Raw genomic sequence first — 21,543 nt, forward strand, 5'->3', positions numbered from 1 at the left:
TGCCATCTATTTATCATATCCATTGATCTATATTACAGATGAAACATATACATGAATGTGACTGGGATTTGTGGTACAGAAAAGAATGGGTGGGGTTTATTGCAGGAGGTAACAGTTCATTTGTTGAAAAACAACAAAGCCACCTGAGAAAAATGTAAACTTTTCCAAATGTCACCTGTCCCATGTTGGTTATATGTAACAGCCCAACACAGGCCACTGTTTGTATTCTCACCAAAACAACATTTCTATACAGGACTATTTATTCATCATTCATAAATAATTTCCAAAAAACTAATTAAATATTATAAACTGTTGAAGTGTGTCAAAAGATAGTTCATAAACAATTGCTGGAAATTATTCAACCTCTGGGACTCTGACTCATTGTTTAAACAGTAAGGTTGTAATAACATTATCAACTGCATCTCCCCAGGCTCCTACAATAGATGAATTTCTCTCCCCAGTTGGCCGATGGCCATGCTGTTTCATACACCATATTTGACATTCAAGTCACAGTTCAGGCTGTCAGAAATTAGACAGTGTGTGCAACATTCAACGAAACAATGACAAAGGTACAGACCTGGAAATATTTGAGAAAGAAATCAGACATTCACAGGCAGACACAGATGCAGCCCAGCATCTTCGAGAAAAAACCCACAGCCAAGCAGAAGAGGGGGGAAGTCCGATTCAAGTAACCCAACCTCGGCACAACCTCCAAGTCTCCTTCCACCAATGCTACATCAATTGATCTACCGTCAAGGTGATTCAAACCAGGATGCAATAGCATGGCCGGCGGTGCATGTACACTTCACACATAACGCCGGGACAGTCCTAAAAACAGGCAGCAAAACTGAAAGGCGACCAGGGACAAAACTGCAAGAAATTCTGCAGATTACTGCTCTCGGAGTCCACTAACTCACTCGGTCATATGAGAAAGCATAAAAAGCAACAATCTTAACACATTTTAATGAAAAAATAAATAAAAATAAAATAAAAACTCTCTTTAAATCAATTATAGCGCATCCTATTAGCGCAATCGGTAATCGGCACCAAAAGCGCGCAGCCCCGGACCGCTCTCCGGTTCTGTTAAATCCGTTTACAAGTCGACTGAGTCCGGAAATAAAAGCCTCCCAAGGAAAAAACGATAAGGCTGTCGCTGTCCGGTTCAGCAGCGCTTTAACAAAATGCTCATGCTGCGTCCTCTGTGCGGAGGAAAAGACATCCAAACGCACCACGGCTTCCGTCCCGTCACCTGGAGAAAAAATCTTCCATTGTGCTTTATGCACTCTGATGATGAGCTGAGTTCTGATGGGGGCTCACCGGACACCGCGGCGACACACTGCTCACTGAGGAGGAAGGCTGTATAGGGGCACTTGCATCAGAGTCACATGGGCCGGTAAAGAACTTACACATTCATTTCTGCTCTGATGTCTTAATGCTGCCTGTCACTAAAAGCCAAGATATGGGTCCAAATCCACAGCAGCACTGAGAATAGGTGAGCCCACCGGGCCCAAATCCAGCAGGAATAACTTGGTAGCCAAAATATTAAAGAGCCCTCAAATAACCCCTCACATCTTATATAGGGGTGGGTGCCATGCACTTTCGAGTCTGAGCCAATTTCAGGGGGAAGTTATGACGCCCTGACTGGAATTTTTGATGATTATGATAATTAATTATAAGGAGGAAAGGCGGAATTAAATAAAACATTAGGCTATTGTAGAGATAAACACAGATAAAGAACTTGCTCCCTGTTATGGGATGACGACCACTCGCTCCCCATCACACTGTATGTCTTATCATGTAAATGCCATTAAAAGCCAGAGAGTGATCAGCAGCCTGTGCAGTCCTCGGTAAAGTCCACTGTTTAATAGCGAGGCGCGCCGTTGTCCTATAGGGCCAAAGCCTAAAATGCTGCAGTGTGGTTTATTGCTGCTATAGGCTCTAACTAACAAACTCATAGTAGGTCAGTTGAATGCACAAGCCATGTCCTGACAAATTCATCCCTGTCCTCAAATCAAAGCAACCTACAGCACATCAGCACAGCCTAATTTCACACATAAAAAAGGTGAAATTATTTACAGCAAAAAAAAAAAAAGAGAGAGAGAGAGAGAGAAACTAAAACGGCCTTAAGGCTACACCACACCCGTATAGCTGTATACTGTCTGAGCGACAGAGATCCAGAGACTAACTATGATGCAGGTTTATAGAGTAACAACATGATGGGGATTGTTGTTTTTTAATGAGAATGTGCGTGAAAATACCAGAAAAAGGGTGCCGCGGCCCTTGTGAAGACTGCCAAACTAAAGACGCACCTACCTCCTCACGCAATACAGTCTCCAAAGAGATTGCAAGAGGGAGGGGGGCGCAGAGGTGGAGTGTGGGGGTGGTGGTGGTGGTCCTGGTGAGGGGGGGGTAAAACTATCATACTTATAAAATGATGGTAGCAAGGAAATCGCTACCTAAAATGATTCTGCAAGCGACGCATTATTCGTGCACTTGGAGCTTATGGAGGCGAGATGCTGTCGCCAGTCAGAGAAGTTTGACGAGATCTCACTTCTCCATCCCGTATGCGTATGTTTCACATACTGACACATTGAAATGTCATTCCATCCAGCGGCAGGCCAACACCCCAAATATCCAGCTGTCTCCCCGTTTTCTACCACGTCGCATCACAAATCCGCGTTGTTTCCCCCCTTTTAAAAATCGGCATCTTCCCCACTTCTAACGGATGCCTCGCATACATATTTGTCCATGTATTGGCAAGCAGCCCTCCACAGACGCTAGGAAAAGATGCTGAGAGAGGGACCGCTCTGCGGCACTGGGATGCAGTCAGTCGACAAAGTGGGACTGCGATCCATCCCACGACACAAAATATCAGGCAAAGCAGAAAACACATTGTCTACTTACTTTTTCTCGCATTAACAGAAATCCAGACAGCTGTCACTGAACTGCAGATGTAGAAAAGAGTCGAGAGTAACTGCGGCTGTCGCCATATTGTTGCTGCTATCTTCCTTCCCAGTGCGTGCGGCTACCCTGCATAATTGATGACTCTCAGCAAATTGTTAGGGAGTGTCGGTAAATGCCTTTAGTTTCAATAACGGACAAGAGACCGCAGCATCGTAAGCAGAAAAAAAAAAAACCTCACTGTTCATGTAGGAGCAGTCATTGATATTCTGGTTGGGATTAGTATTGGCAATCTATCTATCTGTTTTCATCCCGATCTGCTATGAAAATAACTGCAGTGTGGGATTATATCTTATTTTTAGAATTAGACCTGGAAGTCAGAAGACCCATTTAACACAACTCTGAGCTCACAATGAGAGTTTATGTAACCTTAAAAACACAAGGTGGTACAAACATCAACAATTGCCCCATTCTTGATGTGGTTTTCAAATTAAAGTTTGATATGAAATTTGTGATTTATTTATGTCATAAATAACTGATTTTACTTCAGTATGTGCTTTACAGATATAATAAACAAATGTTTATAATCACAGTGAATGTATTTAAAGTCCACTCAGCATACAATATAAATTCAAAAGTGATTTTTACAAACCAGTGAAGCAGTTTAGTAAAGTTGCATTGTTTATTCTTGAGTAAAGTGGACCCACATATTAAATAGGGCTGCAAATAACTATTGATTAATCTGTCGATCAATTTCTCATCCATAAAATATCAGATATTGGTGAAAAATGTTGATTACTGTTTCCCAAAGTCCAAGATGACATCCTCAAATGTCTTGTCAGTCCACAACCCAAAGATTGAATATCTTCTATCTATTCAATTTACTGTCACAGGCGACCAAAGAAACAGGAAAATATTAATATTTGAGAAGCTGAAACCAGAAAAGTTGTTTTCTTAAAAAAGGACAAAAAATGATTATCTGATTATCAAAATAGTTGGCAGTTAATTTAAGAGTTGCCAACCAATTGATGAATTGATTAATCGACTAATCCCTATCGGGTGTAACTTATAAGGTATAAAACTCAGTAGGAATTCACTTTCAATTTCTCATTTTAATATTTACACTCCTGCTTTTCCTACTGTGACATATCAAAATATCTTCTGTGAAAAAGTCCCATTACTGTAACTGAGATCCACATTGCAGACCCAGTGACCAAAGCTTTAAGTTATTCTTCATGAATATTAAAAACCTGGTATAACTGTCTCAGAAACCTTGCCACTAGAACCACATATACTAAAACCCCTGGTGACACTAGAACTCTATTAAGAGCCATATTCTAGTATTTCCCATAAGCATAATATCTCTGATCTAAGCACAAAATAATACGAGGTTGTAAATGCAGTCCTATGAATGCCTGCCATGCCTACATCAAATAATTTTATAATATACAATCAAATATTGTATATGATGCAGGCAGAATGCATGGACACAATGGTACTTACATATCTGCAATATGAATATAATAGTTCTTAATTCAAGACCAAGGGAAAATACATGCACTGTTTAGTGCTGAGGATGTATATGTTGGAGCACTGGAGCAAATTAACCTTCAGGACTTTGGTTGCAAACCTTGCTTTAAAGGACTAGTATGTACGATTTAATGGTATCTAGCAGTGTAGATGCAGCAACTCCCTGGCTTTAGCCTCCTTTTCCAAGTCCGAAGGAGAAAATAGGATGGCTGGGAAATGCATGAAAAAATGTGAAAGCCCCATTCACAGCCAGTGTTTGGTTTGTTAGTCTATGTTTGTCCCTCATGGGCAACTGTAGAGACATAGTGGACTCCAAGGAAGACGACCCACAGTGTCTAGGTATAAAAGTCTCATTCTAAGGTAACAAAAACATAATGATTCCAATATTCAGGTGATTATACACTAATAAAAACATAGTTAAACAAATCATATTCAATTTCTGCCAGTAGAGCCTCCTAAATGTCACACACTGGGCCTTTAAATAATATAGTTTACTCTGTACTATGCTGTCTTAAACAGACAGACAATAAGGAATTCTATATGGGCTATTGAGCAGACTGGGTATGTATCACAAACTGTTGTTGTACCACAAACGGTCTATAATGTTGTCTGTAGCAGGAGAAAGGTTAGTGCACTACTAATATACAGACTGCTTACATTCAGTCACTGAAATAAATCACTTTAAATATATAGTAACCCTTTGTCTAAAGCCTTCTCCCTTCAAAATACACAGTTAGAGGATTTTATTAGGATTTTATAAAGGAAGTGCTTTGAATGTGACCCAACAATGTCTCTATCTGGTGGAATTTTGAAGAACTGCAGCTTTAGGTCTACAGGAAATCACATGGATGCATTTTCATTCCTTCAGCTACTTTCAGCATTTCAGTGAATTTCAATATAGTGAGCATGGAAAATATTTAAGAATATAACACCATTCTCATTAACTCTTTACACAGTGTGCTGTAGAAGGGACAAAGAGATATCAGACATGAAGTCAGACTATAGCCATAGACTAAAACCCAGAGATTGTCTCTGGATTGCCCAAGGCTGAGTTAGGAGAGGGACTTCTAGACTGCTTTGCATATAGCAGTGCACCAAAGTGACTTAGACCAGATAGGTGGTTAAAAAAAGGGGGACAATTCACCCCAAAATCCAAAATATTTTATTTTTTTCCTCTTACCTGTAGTGCTATTATCCATCTATATTGTTTTGGCGTTGGTTGTCGAGTTTTTGAGATATTGGCTATAGAGATTTCCACCTTCTCTCAAATATAATGGAACCACAGGGCACTGGGCTTGTGGTGCTCTTGGTGCCAAAAAGTACTTGTGAAAAACTCATATTTTCTTTACAAACGACACCCACCAGCTGTAGCTGAACATTAACTATCTCAGTGGTGCTAGGTGGGCTAGTTAATATTACAGCTCAACAGAGGATGGCATCGATTTTTACATCCTGCACTGTCACAAGCACATGCCTCTCATCCATGTCTAGATTCTGATACGTAGAAAGAAATTTGTATTAAACTTCTTCAAGAGGAATCAAAACTGAACAGTGGGGAGAGGGACAGAAAAAGGCCAAGCATGTGATGCATATTTCATCATTTATCAAAATGAGATCATTTAATAAATCATTTATCTCATTTATAAAAGATTAGCAGTTTGTTTTGTTGCCAGATTCACTCACAAAAAAAATAGAACAGATGCCAAATTGCTGCAGATTGCGAGCTAGCTGCCTTGTCATATGATCTACTACTTCAGTACACCTTAAGAACAGATATCAGTGGGGTCACTACAGAAAATCTAAACATTTAATATGCAAGAATTGTTATTATAGACACTACCGCTGACCATAACCTACAAGGTCCAGCTATATGCTAGGCTTCCACTTAGTCTTGTTGGTGCTTTGAGCACCAAAAGCCGAGTGCCATCTTCCATTATATTCAAGAGAAGGCAGATATCTCTACATCCGATATCTCCAAAACTCAACCAAAACAATCTTCTATTAATAGCACTACAGGCTCAGTAGTGCTGTACCTGTGGACTAAGGTACAGTATAATCACCGAGCACTCCATAAGTAGTAGTACAGTGACATTTTTGTTGTTGTTTTTGTCTCTTTAGTCCAGCACAATGTTTGAGTTAAACAATATAGCTCTAGTGTACAATGAGTTGAGATTGTTTTGAGCTGTCAAGAATATTTCCACTATGTGGCCACAATATAGAATTATATGGAATAAATTACTATGACTAATCTCTAATGGTTAATGGATTCACATATTACCTTTGACTACAATATGTCAGAGTTGGGGATTTGGCAGTTTGTTGTCTTCTGCACCCTAAGTGGCAAAAAAAACACAACAAATAATTAATGCAGCTTTCAACATTAAAGTCAGTACTTGATCTACTTTAATTAAAATGCAATGCACTCGTAAGAGAGTTAAGACAATAAAGTGTTTAAAACTAGCTATCATTACTCATTATAATGTAACTTAAATCAACAGACTTCTACTAAACACTTCACTAAACCAACAGCAGTTATCCTAAAATAGTAAAATAATGTGTATCCAGTGTTTGGTCTGAAATGTGACCATTAAATGTTTGTGTCTGTATCTTAAGTTAGTCAGTTTAAATTCAGTCAGTTGTTATAATGTATTTTTAATTTCTTTGAACTGGTAATGACTGTTCACGTTATACTTAGCATTAAATGGCATACTGCAGTAAGAAGCAACTCTTCTTCCACTACTTAACCTCTCAACTCTTATTTTGAAAAATGCAACCGGACGTCCATCTTGAGCTCCTGTCTTGCAGCCAGAGAGACAGACCGTTTGCTGTTGACAGTCTGCTGCGTGGCACGCTGTCGAGGCTCCGCAAAAATGAGTTTTCTAATGCGATTTTGTGCTTTTGTGGTGAATGTGCTGTGCGTGCCCCTGCACCTGATGGAAGCGGTCGGTCTGTACAAAATATACAAACGCATTTTCCCGGTATGTTTATATCGGATTTCAATCACGTACAACAAGAAAATGTACGACAAGAAGAAGGAGCTGTTTCGCAGTCTGTCAGAGTTCACCAAGCCCGGCGGTCAGCTCACACTTCTGGAGGTGGGCTGTGGCACCGGCACTAATTTTGAGTTTTACCCGCCCGGTTGCAAGGTGATCTGCACCGACCCTAACCCCCATTTCCAGAAGTATCTGCAGAAAGGCATGGCCGAGAATGACCACCTCACTTTTGAGAGGTTTGTGGTGGCATCAGGGGAGGACATGGGGTCAATTGAGGACGAATCGGTAGACGCTGTTGTCTGCACCCTGGTGCTCTGCTCTGTCAGCAGCATACCGCAAACTCTGCGTGAGGCTCACCGCATACTGAGGCCAGTAAGTCATCTCCTGAAATAGCCATTGGATCAAAGTATGAATGGATTCCCTATAGGCTGCATTTGATTGAGACTACATTACTGATAATAGCTGCACGGAAATTGATCTTTTACCTTATGGATGAATCATTGGAAATGAATAAGTAACTCACTATTTGGCAGGCACCTGTGATTTATTTTAACAAAGTACAGAATTCACTTTATTTTAACTTTACTGTTGTTATTTAAAACAGCCACACAGGTGTCTGGCTGATAAGACATCTTTTCAGGAATGTACACCAGAGGGTGGGTGGGGTAGGATGAGGTGGCACTGGCATGGAGTGGCCTGAAATCTGATTGGCCACCCAGTTACCACCCATTATCCTAACTTCTTCCCCTCCGCACTCTTTCAGAGGCTGTAGAGCTTTGTGGCACCATATGAAACTAAATGACCTACTGCATCCATTGCTATCAATTGCTATCATGATAGCATGTGTGGGAGGGGGCTCAATAAGGCTCCAAAGTTAGGCTCAGTGTTGGCAGTGGAAAAACTGGCATGGCTGTTTTCCAAGGGATCCCTTGACCTCTGACCTCAAGATATCTGACTGAAAATGGGTTCTATGGTTTCCTGCGAGTCTCCCCTTCACAAACATGCCCACTTTATGCCAACCAAGTGCAGTTTTGGGGGGAAAAACATGCAGTTTTTTGCATGCGGTATAAATGTTATTTTCTCCCTAGTGTATCTTAAATATGTCAGCATACTGAGGCACATACAGTGTTGGAATTACATAAATTGGGAATAATGAGACACATAGTTCATGCCACCTCTGCCCCTAGTCAAAAAAAAAAAAAAGCCTGGGCACGCCCCTGGTGTACATTGTACTTGATTGCCATCTTCTTGAGTCTCTGGTTAGCTTTGTTGCACCTGTTAGGGTGTGACAAAGTACACCTTCCAAATGACGGAAAACCCCTCTGTGGGTGTTCACAGGTTAAATGATAAGTTTGGAATTAAAGTCCAAGAAAAAAAAAGGGAATGAAAAACTGAGCCTGACTGATAAATCATCATAAATATTAGCTCATTGGAGATTAATTGGCAAAAAAATTGCTAAAAGCCATTCTTTAAATGAATAAACCAACAGCAGTTTGATTGATATTCCCTTGAGTGCACAATAAAAAAAAAAACATGATTTTATAAAAATATCTCAAAATGGAGATATCACAGAGTTCAGAAATCCATTCAGGGCTCCGAGAAAATGAAATGAAACTGGTGAATAGATCAAAGCTTATGTTTGTGCGTTACTGAAACTTATTTGCTTTAACATGCAAAGCAGAGAAATGATTGATGATGACTCTTTCATTAATCACACACTCCTGTTACCTTTTGACCCGTATGGTAACGTCAAGAGATGATGTCAGTGCGCTGTCATCATTAGGTCTGATCAATCAATAATCTTCTACTCCTTTCATAATGTAGTAATGTAATATTAATGTTCAACTTGTATTGTAAGTTTTTATATTTGACAAAAGAATGCTCAGCTTCCAGCCGTAGGCCTTTAAAGGGAAACTTATACTGAAATATATTAATTATACAACACAAGTAAAGTAAAGGAACCCATTTCTGTCAGGGAGAGAATTAAACAACATGCAAACATGCATCAGGTGGAATGGATACATTTAGAAATATGCATGTTACACACATAACAAATGTTTGCTTTGCAGGGCGGAGCCTTCTTTTTCCTTGAGCATGTTGTGGCAGACTCCTCCACTTGGTCATACTTCTTCCAGCATGTTCTCCAGCCTGTGTGGTACTACTTTGGCGATGGCTGCGAGGTCACCCGAGAAACATGGAAACACCTGGAGGCAGCTGGATTCTCCGAACTCAAAATGAGACACATCGAAGCGCCGCTAGTCTTTGTGATCAGACCGCACATCGTAGGTTATGCTGTGAAATAGATTCTGATCCAGACGGTCTGATTGAGCTTTGTAGCTTCTGCCTAATAACCAGTGTGTGAATATGCCAAGCACTAAATGCCTCTCCTCTGTGATGTGATTGATCACCAGTGATAGATAGAACCAGTCACTTTTATACTAATTTTATTTTTGTATTTGAAGAAACAAACAAACTAATGTCTTTGTTTGGTAAAGGCAAATTATTTTAACACACTGAATAAAAATCGTACATAGACAGCACACAGTTTGCTTGCAGTTTACAGGTCCAGTGTGTAGGATTTANNTGTAGTTGCAGATTGCAACCCCCGCGTCTCACTCTCACGTTTGCGTGTAGGAGAAACTACGGTTGCCATAAAAAATTTGAAAGATCAAGTGTTGGATTTGTCCGTTCTGGGCTACTGTAGTAACATAGTTCAACATGGCGGACTCCTTAGAGAGGACCCGCTCCCTCCGTAGATCAATTCTAAGGTAAAGAAAACCTGATTGTTGTATTCAGGCGATTATGCACTATTGTATTCCATTTCTGCCAGTAGATCCTCATAAATGTTACACACTGGACCTAAATATATCTCAGTGTCTACTTCATCTTGTATCCGTTGTTCTCCAATCTCCTAGTTGCTTGCTGATAAACATAAATCAATATGATACTGCCATTTCTGTCTACAGGTTATTATCTGTGTGCTACTTTATTTGTACATTTTATGGACAGTTGTGTCACTAAAAATAGATATTTTTGCTGTGATTGAGCTGATTGTGTTAGTGATTAAAGAGTTTAATCCTGCAGCATGATTTTCCTTTCCTTATTAAACAAACATTGAGATGATACAGTTGAAATCTGGGGCGGAGGACTTGATCTTGGTGTCACGTTTCCTCCCTCATGCAGACTACATTGTGTTGGCGCCATCCTAATCTTCCAACACTAACACTGTCGCTCAGGTATTAACAGTGTCGTCACAAGTAGCCCAGCCGCGTTATTATCTGAGACGCTTCTGGGCCGTGCCGTGCCGTGCCGTGCCGCGTCTGTCAGGATTGTCTGGAGCGGTCAGATCCGGCGGACGCGGCGCAGCCTGAACGCGTCACGGCCGGCTGGATTTTGTCTGTAATCTTCTGATCTTATAAACTCTGCTGTCCTAAAATGCTCACCAGCAAGACTTTACGACTAGTCGAGCATAACATGAAGTCTTGTCTCATGAAATTCTGCAGACTGCTTTGTTTTGTGTTGACTTTGCCTTTACACCTGATGGAGCTCATTGGACTGTACGGTATGTACAAGCGTTTGTTTCCCCTACTTGCCTACAACGTAACATTTTCATACAACGATAAAATGCACGAAACCAAGAGGGAGCTTTTCCGAAACGTGGCCAAATTTGCAAACTCCGACGGCACCCTCCGCCTGCTGGAGATCGGCTGTGGCAGCGGTGCAAACTTCAAGTTTTACCCGTACGGCTGCACGGTGACCTGCACCGATCCCAACCCGCACTTCCACAAGTACCTGCGGATGAGCATGGACGCGAACACGCATTTGGCTTATGGCGACTTTATAGTCGTCTCCGGAGAGGACATGCAGGGAGTGAAGGACGACTCAGTGGACGTTGTGGTGTGCACCTTGGTGCTGTGCTCCGTCCGCAACGTGCTGCGGGTGCTGCAGGAGGTCCGCCGCATCCTCAGACCAGTGAGTCTCTATGTGATGCCTTCACAAGCTGTAGGGAATATTTGTATTGGTGACCTCACACACGCGAATGAGCATGGCTGGATAAACCTGTTAGTGAGCCCCGGAGCACTAAACAAACCTGATTATTACCAGTATATAGACATCTGTAATAATGTATCAATAATTTGCATTATACCTGTATATGTCTTAGTATTATCACACAGGAACGCACATTTATAAAAGGGTGATGAGAGTGGCACTGTCATGGCAAACATGAGCTGTACTGTCTCTGGCTGTTGTGACTGATGACTTCTTCCATTCTGGTATTTTTCTACATTACACAAATAAGGCTGCATTGAGAGGCTGTATAATGTTTGTTTTTACCAACTGGCCCAAATTTAGCACCATTTGTCTGGAATGACTGCTTATTATTATTAATATTCATCATCATCTTTGCACTTTCAGAACGGGATATTCTATTTTATTTTGAAAAGCACATAATGCATTTGGTTAATAGATAACATTTGTAGTTAGATTCATATTTAGGACATCTGATTAATAGGTAATTAAAATTAGATTGTCTCTCACTACAGTGAACAAGATATTTTCAAGTCAGTTTGGGTTTTGAATGATTACACAGTTAGTTCAGACAGCTGAATTCACATCTGTTATGTTCTGCTATTCCTCCCCTCTGCCTTCAGTGGAACAACAACACTCAAACTACCCCCATCGCAGTAGCAAAGATACACAATCTGATTTGATGAAACAAGTGATAAGGTGTTTTGGTTGGCTCTCTTACAGGGTGGAGCCTTCTACTTTTTAGAGCACGTTGTCTCAGATCCCTCCACCTGGACATACTTCTTCCAGCACGTGCTGGAGCCTGTGTGGTACTATCTGGGCGACGGATGCATGATTACCAGAGCAACATGGAAAGATCTGGAGGCAGCTGGTTTCTCTGAACTTCACCTAAAACACATTGAGGCTCCAGAGGTTACTCCCATGATAACGCCACATATTGTGGGCTATTCCATTAAATGACTGCAGGGCAGACTTCACTTTGCCTGCTGCGGGGCTTCAGAAGGTATACAGTCGTTAGATCTGCTTAAATTCTCATTTACACTGAACAAAAATGCCACACTGTATTTATTGAGTGAAAATATATTTATTTACTTACAGAATCAGCAACTTTTCATACACTGTTTGTTCTTCTTCCCCACCCCTCCCAAGATGTACATAATAAATATTACCTGGACACTGTGCATTTTTCCCTGATTGTCTAAGTAACTGCCAAGAAACAACCAAACAAATCATACTCAATGTCATCGTTTCTGTTACCCTTTATATTCCATTGCACAAAAATAAGGAATGAAAATTGTAACATCTCCTTATAGGGAAATGAGGGGAATTGCTGGTTCACAAAATAAAGAGGAATTATGTCTGTGTAGTAATTATACAGTCAAAATTCTGCAGATGCTGTTAGAAGGTTAAAAAATACAACCTCCAGCAGCAACATTTTTAAAAACACAAGAAAAAGAGGAAAGGGATACATTTAGAAACTGAGACTCAAAGTTAAAGCTCACAATTTCAAACCTCCCAGTATTAAAAATATACACAACTATAAATGTTATAGCATTAGCAAATTTTTAAAAAACAGCAGGTGGAAAAATGGCCAATTTCTTTTGTATTTTTGGAGTATATCTTACTGCCATCACAAGTCACTTTTATATCAAACAGAGTAAAAAAAAACTGGAGGATCTCAGCCTGAAATGCAGTGTTCCCAGAAACCCAGTTCACGTCCAAATGGCTGAGCTGCCGCTCCGCTTATGTCTCAATCCTCAACCTCTACCCAAACAGGCTATCCTGTTTTAACACAATAAAGGTCCTTTAATGTTTTCAGTTCTTCGATCAGGGTCTTGTTTTGGTTTTCAAGAACAGCTACGCGGTTTTCCAGGCATTTGACATATTCCTTTTTCTTCCGTCGACATTCACGGGCTGCCTCTCTGAAAGAGGGAAAAATGTGCAGTTAGTACAACTGAAAACTTATGCAATCAGTGCACTGACAACACATCAAAATATACAGTGTTGTAACTATTGCACCATAAAATTACATGCGTAAGGGATGATTCCCGAAGAGATGTGCGTTATCAGGAATTAATGGATGACGCAGAGGCAGAACCGCCTGACGTGCAGCACATTGTTGCCTCCGAGGAGTCCATTAATTCCTGGTTATGGACACATCGAAGGGCATTACCCAACTTATATCATGGTCACTTACCAAAAAACAAAAGATCATTATTTTAGATTTTCATGCGTTTTGCAATAAAAATCTAAAGTTTTTAATAAGCTATAACCCTGTTTCCCTGGTAACACCTGAGGTCATTCCTAATACCTGGAAGAATCATTAAAGTTCTAATGCAATGGAAACGTTGTTCACTACTCCAGTAAATAGGATGAACCACAGATACGACTTGGCAACGGGAGATGTTTCTAATTACCTCGGCTGACAGAGCGCTCTGGCTCAGCCATGATACCGCGTACAGCCACCAGACGGTAAATATAGTACGAGTTTGTTTAACAACACAAGCTATCAGCCATGTCATTGTCCCCAAATCAATATCAAGAGTTTCACAAACCATATGTGTACTGACGGCCGCGGCCTGAAGCAGTGAGCTGAATAGCGAGCAGGATGTGGGAGGACTGCTTATACAAAGTATCAGTAAGTTCAGAGGGGCAGTGTTGGGGTTTGTGTGTTACAGTCGCCATCCTGTGGCCTTCAGAGGTTGAGGCACTGAAGAACACTCGGTGCTGTGAGATAGATTTATGGGATACTTAGCTAGGTAGATTTTGTTTTCATTCAATTTATTTCAGCGTATTAGTTTAGAAAGGTAAAGAGACAGTTTCACTGGAAGTAATTAGTAGGTGTCCCACATCAGGTATTAATGGACAGCCAGCAGCCAATCAGAGTCAAGTGTTCACCCAGACCGTGGTATAAACCTTAATAAAGGATTTTCTCCATATCACAACCCCCATCTGTCCAAAGCTACAGCTGTAAATCTAAAGCAAGTAACAAATGTACTTTATAATGACAATCTTTTTAATTTGGAAAAATATGTCTGTTTCTGAGCTCACCTCCAGTAATGCAGGCACTGCAATTATTGTTTTTAACATGCCAACAAAACCCAGAAATAATAAAAAAAGATAAACTGTACTCCTACCTATTTTTTGCAAGCCTGATTTCCCTCTTCACTGTTGGATCATCAGTCTTGCCCTGAGATAGCCCCACTGGAGAGGTCATAACTACAGTCTGAGGCAGAGAGCTGGATGTTGGACCTGTGCGGATCTGGTATGTTTGCATCTCTCCTCCTGCACCTGTGGGAAACAGGACAGTCAAAAGATGACACTCGAGAAATCTCACTTGTGAGGGTTAGACAGTCGTTTGTTGTTTGTTGACTATAAACACACATGCACAACATTAGAACCCATCAGGGGTTAGGGTGAACATGAACACACACGGCTCAGACAGGAGCTCTGAGATATTTTTGTGAGTTTATTAACTCTTATTTCTACCTTTCTAGTCTCTATAGGAGATGTTTTTATACCTGTGTGGGTGTTCTAAGAAAGGCATTAACTTGTTGAGGACCTTGATATCAATTAAACCCAAATCCAATCATCCTCTTAGAAGTAAGGCACCTTGAAGTAAAGCCGCATTTCAAACACAATCGCGCTATGTCAAAAAGAATAAAGGAGCTGTATGTGTGGGCAAGTAACTACAGGTAAAGTACCAGTGAGCAGATTAACTATTAACTATTCCATGCTTATCAGGACCAAAAGACAGTGCAGTAGCTTATACTATAACTCTGAAAGGTTGTATTTTGATCATCATATTGTTCATCTGGCTCCATGCATGAGGTAAACACAAGTATTAGCACAATGCTCTTCATTACACAGTATAAGTCTTCTACCTGGTACGTGCTTTTACACATATTTTATGTATGTTAGTGTGCTTCAGGTGAAGTTTTTTGCTGGACCACCCTACTTTTTCTTTCCTTGTCAGAGCTCTAATTGAAATAAATATTGAGATTATATTTTTTGAGTCAGTGCTACTGTCTGATTTTGGTATCTGCCAAGCAGTCAAATTAAACTGTGTATAGTACATTAGTTTCATATTCAATACACAATCCAATCAGAAAATTAAAAAACAATGTTATAAATTTATGAATCTAACTCAAAAAACAACAGCTTATGTTTTTTGTACTTTCGATTTTACACTCATGTGAAAAATAGAAAATGTAACCAACCGAAATTGATCTTGATATTAAATGTGTGATTTGCGTGAGCAGGAAGTTGCTGACTTATTCATGTTTTAATAAACATAAATGCAGTAAATACACTCATGTTAATACCTGAATTAATGTACGAATATAAGCTTGAAGTATTTTTTTATTTTGGAAAATAAAACACAAGGCTCAATGACAGGACATGAATGGGGCTGCTTTAGAAGAGATTTCTTTAGTATCAAAGTCATTTAGTTAGTTTTCAGTACATTCAGAGGTACACAGCAACAAAGCACTCTTAATTATGCAAAACTTCATTTTCCAAAGTGTAAACAAATATAAAACGTTGCTGCCTACAGTCCTAACTCACTGTATCCATGGCAACAGGATACAGTTCACAAGTGAAGACTTTTAAAGTGACACAAAATGTCCCAAACATTTAAAGCACATAATCATTACATTAAATCATGTAGCGCCTAAAGTATGAAAAATAAGCCATTATTAGTTTTTTTGTGTTGGATTCATAAATGAATAATTAAATAATTTATAATAATAATTTTTCCACTTTGGATTCTATGTTGAATATGAAAAGAATAAATGACACAGATTCACATTAACTACCTGCTGGAATCCCCCAATAAAAATATGACTACCGTACATTAGCAGAAATCTTATAAACCTAGATACATTTTCTATATAAAATAAATACATCATGTTTTGTTTACCTTGTACAACCACCTGGTTGCTAGGCACCAGTATCTGCTGGCCGTCAGGTGTCTGGGCATACTGAAGGATGGTGGTGCTTTGCTGGGCACCACCAGAGTTGGCCATGGCGACAGCCTGTAGCCCTTGAATGCCATCGGACCCTGGAGTGGCCAGTTGGATTGTGCCATTGGCAGATATGGTAACTAGAAAAATCAAACAGATGGCATCAGAATTGGGTAAAGCACAGGTAAAAATCACATTTTAGATGGCCAGGTTACTACTTTGAGTTTTGACAGGTTGAAAAAATGTCACAGACCTTTGGGGGGATTTCACCCATTAGTCACTTTGGCCAACAGTTTACAATAAGTTTGTTTTCCGGTATACAACAAGAAAGCATACAGTAAGCAACCATACAAAATAATCATAGTCATCCCAAATTGTCTTTTAATTGATTAAATGGCCTACACATTCATAATATTTGAAAGCAATTCTCAATTTCAAAGTCAAATGGACCCTACTTTGGGACCCACTCTTATTATAGTGTAAGTGTATTATAGAAGGGTGAATTCCATACTGTACTGGCCGGTGCTGGTCTGGTAGATTGGGGTGGTGGGTACTGTAACACCTGTCACTCCAGTCGATGCTGGGCTGTTATCTTTTCCCTCAATGTGTGCCACTTCCTCAGAGGAAAGTTCATTCAGGATTTTTCTACAAGGTGAGAGGAAGAGGGTCCCCTGATGTAGTATTCATCTTATAAAACTGTTTTTGTGTTGTCTGTGCTTGTAGTTGTTGTTGTTGTTTTTTACCTGTATGACGGCCGTCTTGCCAGTATTTCTCTGGTCTTTTGGGCTGCAACTCCACTGTCTGATGAGTCCTGTGAATCATCACTATCTGAATCCTGGGCCTTGACAGAGGGAAGTGGATTAACACAGTGCAAATAACATGGCATATTGACAGTTTGAACAAAAAACTACGAAGATAAATTATTACAGTACCAAGAAATCCATATGGTCTCACCTGTGCAATCTGCACCTGAGGGGACTGAATGACTGACTGTGCAGACTGGATCACTCCTTGAACCTGAAACTGACCCCCTGGCAGCTGTACAACAGCCACGGAAGAACCTCCCAGTGACATCTACAAAAACACAAACACACATTTAAAACCACAAAATATACTATATATTAATTGTGGCTATTGCATTCAATTTGTGTATGCAAGAAAAAAAGGTGAGTTCAGCAGCACATTGAGACTTCATTCAAATAAAAAATAAATTGCTTAAAGGGGTTATCATTTCCTCCAAATTACAAAACATACAAAACACATTTAATCAGTTTCCTCTAGGTGTCAAGCCATGGAGACGCTTTTGGTTTTATGTTAATCTACATGACAACCTACAGATTGCTGGAAAGAGTTTTCACAGAATCTACACTCTACTGAGGAAATAGTGGCAGCTGTAGATTGTCTCGAGTAATCAAGATTATTGTTTTTATAAAGACAAGTAAAATATTCAGTTTTTAAAATATAATATTTTATTCATTTGAGAATAATTAAATTCTCCATTATGACAGAGGACTGTGGGCTGAAATCTTCAAACTGGATACCCCCATAAAACCAAAACTCACTCACTATCACAACGGTTTAGTGGAAAATTAAAGTAATGTAAGGTCGTTTTGGTGAACTGATCATTTAAAATCTACTTTAAGAACTATATTATTTAGTCTAAGTGAACACAACATGGGTCTTGTCACAATACAATTACATATGCGTTAATTTACCCCAACCTGAGCTTTACATCCATAAAAGTAAAGAACCACTTTCTTATCAGACCTATGAACTCAGACAGAAACACTGTTTTCTACTGTCAAATACTTATTGGAAGAACTTGGTGTAAATGAAAGACAGGAGGAGGGCCGACTCCACCAAGCAGGATAGTCACACTAAAGCCCAGATTCTCCAACCGCACCCTTTATTAAAAAAATAAATAAATACATATTTTATTTAAGACTTAATTCATACTGTAAAGTACTTATATTTACTATAACTACTGCAAATGTAATAATGCAAATTACTTTTGGGGTAAATAAACTGCACAGTCTGCTTGGATGCTGCTTAAATATTTAGCTGCAAGAGTTAAAACAAACTTAATAACGTTATATTGATTCGCAATTCATATATTCATGAACAAAATGGACCCGTGGTATTAGCAGTGCAAGTGGCAATATAGTAGAGCACCATTTATGAGATACTTTTTAATGGTATCTTAAAAGGGATCTATTAGTTACCTGTTGGGCTATCTGTGAGAACTGAGAGGATGTGATGGTAGTGGGAATGGTGGTAGTCTGTGTCTCGGTGCCATTGCTGCCCTGCTGTACTTCTTCCATAGTAACTGGGAACAAATAAATCAATATTACCGTTTTACAGTGGCTCTAATGTATTAACATATTAGCTGTATTTGGCGGGGTTGCCTGCCTGTAGTGTGCTGTACTCCGCTGTGGCCTGAGCGCCAAGTTATTTGTTGGTATAATTAACAACTCATCCCGACTAGTGTGATATCAAATCAGTTTCTTATGTTAGCAAACCGTTTATTCCGTTTATTAAGTTAACTTAGTAAGTTAGATAAACAGGTGACTTCAAGCTAACAAAGTTAAAAGATCGACTTCCTCTTTGGATCAACCATGTTAGCAAACGTTAACATGGAGTTACGGAACATAGCTAGGCCCGACAGTCAATACTGTTAACTTTCCTCCCCTCCTGATTTAATTAAATGCAAATTTTGAGAAAGTGGGGCGACTTCATCCATAGTATATATACGTTTGCAGCGGGAACGGCAGTTGCCCTTTGAGCCGTTACTGCTAGAATTTTCGACCTCACCAACATTACCGTTGCTAGTTAACGGCAGCTAACGTTCAGTTAAACGGCTGTAAACCAGTTCAAACCGTTAAAAACTCCAGTTTAAGAGCTACGAGCGAGGCAAGTTTCGTTACTCTGGTTCACAGGATGGATGAGCTTTTGTCTCAATGAGCAAATATGTGTAACTCTGTCACTGGCACGCAAGTTACCGCGTCAATAGACGTCAGCGATACGGGGAGCCATTAAGCTAACTACACCTTCCCTTTTCGTAAAACGGCGAGGAGTTGACGAAGCAACAGCCGCCATTACCGCCACAGCGGAGCAGACAGCCAGAAGAGCACAAAGATTACCGCTCAGCCAGCCAGAATTTACCTTTTCAAAGGTCGCGTAACTGCTCTTGTTCACAGCGTGGACTTCGTGCAATTCGTGTATATACTTTGAGACAAGAAATACCTAGAAAAGTTACTTAGCAGCAATGGCTAACAGCTAAAAATACAAAGATGTCAGCTAAAAAAAATAGCTGACCACTTTTTTCCCAAAGGAAATGGGCGGCGCTACTCGCCAAAGACGCATTACGTAATAGATACTTTAGGCTTTGTGATTGGTGAAAAGAGTGAAAAGCAACTGGTGGATGCAGAAGAACAACAGGGGGATATGCAGTTTTATGCTACTTTACACTTTTACATTTTGCATTTCATTGGGAAGCTGCAGCTACTTTAGCTGTATTTTACACTCAAATCATGTAGTTATCTTATAAAATGGATTAAACAGTAAATAAAGCACTTAAAATTGGCCAGCTAGAACATTAAAATGCTGCTCACAAAGTAATATATCAGTGTGAATAATCAAATAATAACACTCTGACGGGGGGCATTCTGTATAGTAAATATTTATACTACTATACTATACTTTTAATACTCAATTAATAGTGAATTTAGCTGATAACACTTGAAATATTGTTACTTCTACTCAAATACTTCTTCTACCACTGATTCTTGGATCACTGATTGTGCCCTCTTGTGTTTGGTCATCTCTTCTTGAAACCAGATCAGATCCATGTAGTCTTATGTTTGAACTCACTTGCTACAAAATTATGTGCATGTTTAACCAATCTTTTAACAAAGCACGACACAGCTGCTGTTTTAAAAATTTGTTCCCATTTTCCAGGTAGCAGTCGGTTCATGATTTGAAACATCGGGCCTCCTCCATTTACTTTAAAAGGGAGTGAGCATCACATGAACAAACCAGTGCTTAGTGACTAATCTTTTAAAGAAACCTCTGTGCGCTGTCTTATCATTGCCTGATGTTATTTTGAATATGATTCAAAGTTGTTTGGCAAACAATCTCTTTCCTGTCCATTATAAAAAATTCTCAAATATGCCCTCACTGTAAGGATACATGTTACAGTATGTAATAATCTTTAAATAAAGAGTCTATGCTATTAGTTCAACATCATTACTAAGACTCACGACTACCAGGACACCTGCAATGATTAAATGTTTATTCTGTATTACTTTTACATAAAGTATAAAACAAAGTACAACAAACCAAAATAGAAATCAAATGAGAAAAATGGGAAGGGGGTGTACCACCTTGATTTCTTAACTATATGAGTTAAAACACTAAAGATTCATCAGTGGATCACACCCTCATGGAGCGGGTTTAGAATTCACCAAATAATTCATATACAACAAGAGTGCATACACAAAATATTGATAGAACAACTCAAGAGAGATTAATACAGTCTTAAGTACACTACTGGTTAAATTTCATCAGTCCGCTGTTCTCGGTTATTACAAAAATGTATAAGCATTATGTATATTGAAATTAAATTGCACCGTCATTGGGATTGCATAGTGTGTTAGAGCGGAAACCAAAAGAAGCCCTCGTAGACTTCCCAGCGAAGCAGGTAGATGGTAGACACCGGTTGTCAGTAACCCCTCTTTTTGCTGATTTGCAAGGTCTGCCTTAATTACAATGAGATTTGTTTACATTTAATGGGTATTATTCACAGATTGCACCAAGGGACCATCTGGTCCATCCCTGTGTCATGAGTTTAGTTCCCTGAATATACATTTTCATACATATATATCTCTCCACTTGTGCCTCGAGATGAAATGTGCCTCAAGCTGCTATCCTCTTGTGCTTGGCTGAGTCATGCAAACATTCTGCTGCAAACGTAGGACACAGTGTTAAAGCTAGATGAAGTACTATTACTCTTCTTTTTTTTCTTTCTAGGTGGACTTAGAACTGGGGGTAGAAAAAAACAAATGTCAAGCATTATATATTTTTTAAATTAAAAAATATTAAAATGAACACATTTAATGTAACATGAA

The 21,543-nt window shown here is 39.5% G+C and overlaps 4 protein-coding genes across 5 annotated transcripts in view; 2 read left to right on the plus strand and 2 right to left on the minus strand.

Moving 5' to 3' along the window:
• Positions 1 to 3,010, minus strand: part of scn8ab (sodium channel, voltage gated, type VIII, alpha subunit b) — a 48,896-nt gene extending 45,886 nt beyond the window's left edge. The window contains exon 1 of the mRNA XM_035661150.1: positions 2,905 to 3,010. The gene's annotated coding sequence lies outside the window, so the exon portion shown is untranslated. The remainder of the gene's footprint in view (positions 1 to 2,904) is intronic.
• Positions 3,011 to 7,220: 4,210 nt separating this feature from the next.
• Positions 7,221 to 10,006, plus strand: LOC118327726 (methyltransferase-like protein 7A). Its single transcript, XM_035661154.1, has 2 exons — positions 7,221 to 7,796; positions 9,494 to 10,006. Exons 1-2 carry the CDS (start codon positions 7,302 to 7,304, stop codon positions 9,725 to 9,727), a joined length of 729 nt encoding a protein of 242 aa, XP_035517047.1. The 5' UTR covers positions 7,221 to 7,301; the 3' UTR covers positions 9,728 to 10,006.
• Positions 10,007 to 10,014: 8 nt separating this feature from the next.
• On the plus strand, positions 10,015 to 12,501 carry LOC118327725 (methyltransferase-like protein 7A). The gene is made up of 2 exons (XM_035661153.1): positions 10,015 to 11,396; positions 12,177 to 12,501. Exons 1-2 carry the CDS (start codon positions 10,860 to 10,862, stop codon positions 12,411 to 12,413), a joined length of 774 nt encoding a protein of 257 aa, XP_035517046.1. The 5' UTR covers positions 10,015 to 10,859; the 3' UTR covers positions 12,414 to 12,501.
• A 16-nt stretch (positions 12,502 to 12,517) lies between these two features.
• On the minus strand, positions 12,518 to 19,764 carry atf1 (activating transcription factor 1). 2 transcript variants are annotated; one of them, XM_035661151.1, is made up of 8 exons: positions 19,580 to 19,764; positions 18,640 to 18,743; positions 17,372 to 17,491; positions 17,161 to 17,258; positions 16,929 to 17,062; positions 16,375 to 16,557; positions 14,591 to 14,744; positions 12,518 to 13,375 (listed from the first exon to the last, which is right to left on the minus strand). In XM_035661151.1, exons 2-8 carry the CDS (start codon positions 18,736 to 18,738, stop codon positions 13,231 to 13,233), a joined length of 933 nt encoding a protein of 310 aa, XP_035517044.1. In that variant the 5' UTR covers positions 18,739 to 18,743; positions 19,580 to 19,764; the 3' UTR covers positions 12,518 to 13,230. The 2 variants fall into 2 exon arrangements, with proteins under 2 accessions (XP_035517044.1, XP_035517045.1); XM_035661152.1 differs by lacking the exon at positions 18,640 to 18,743.
• Positions 19,765 to 21,543: the final 1,779 nt, after the last annotated feature.

This window comes from Morone saxatilis, unplaced genomic scaffold (genome assembly GCF_004916995.1).
Source record: "Morone saxatilis isolate NCDOM2014 unplaced genomic scaffold, NCSU_SB_2.0 Contig18, whole genome shotgun sequence".
Classification (NCBI taxonomy): Eukaryota; Metazoa; Chordata; class Actinopteri; family Moronidae; genus Morone; species Morone saxatilis.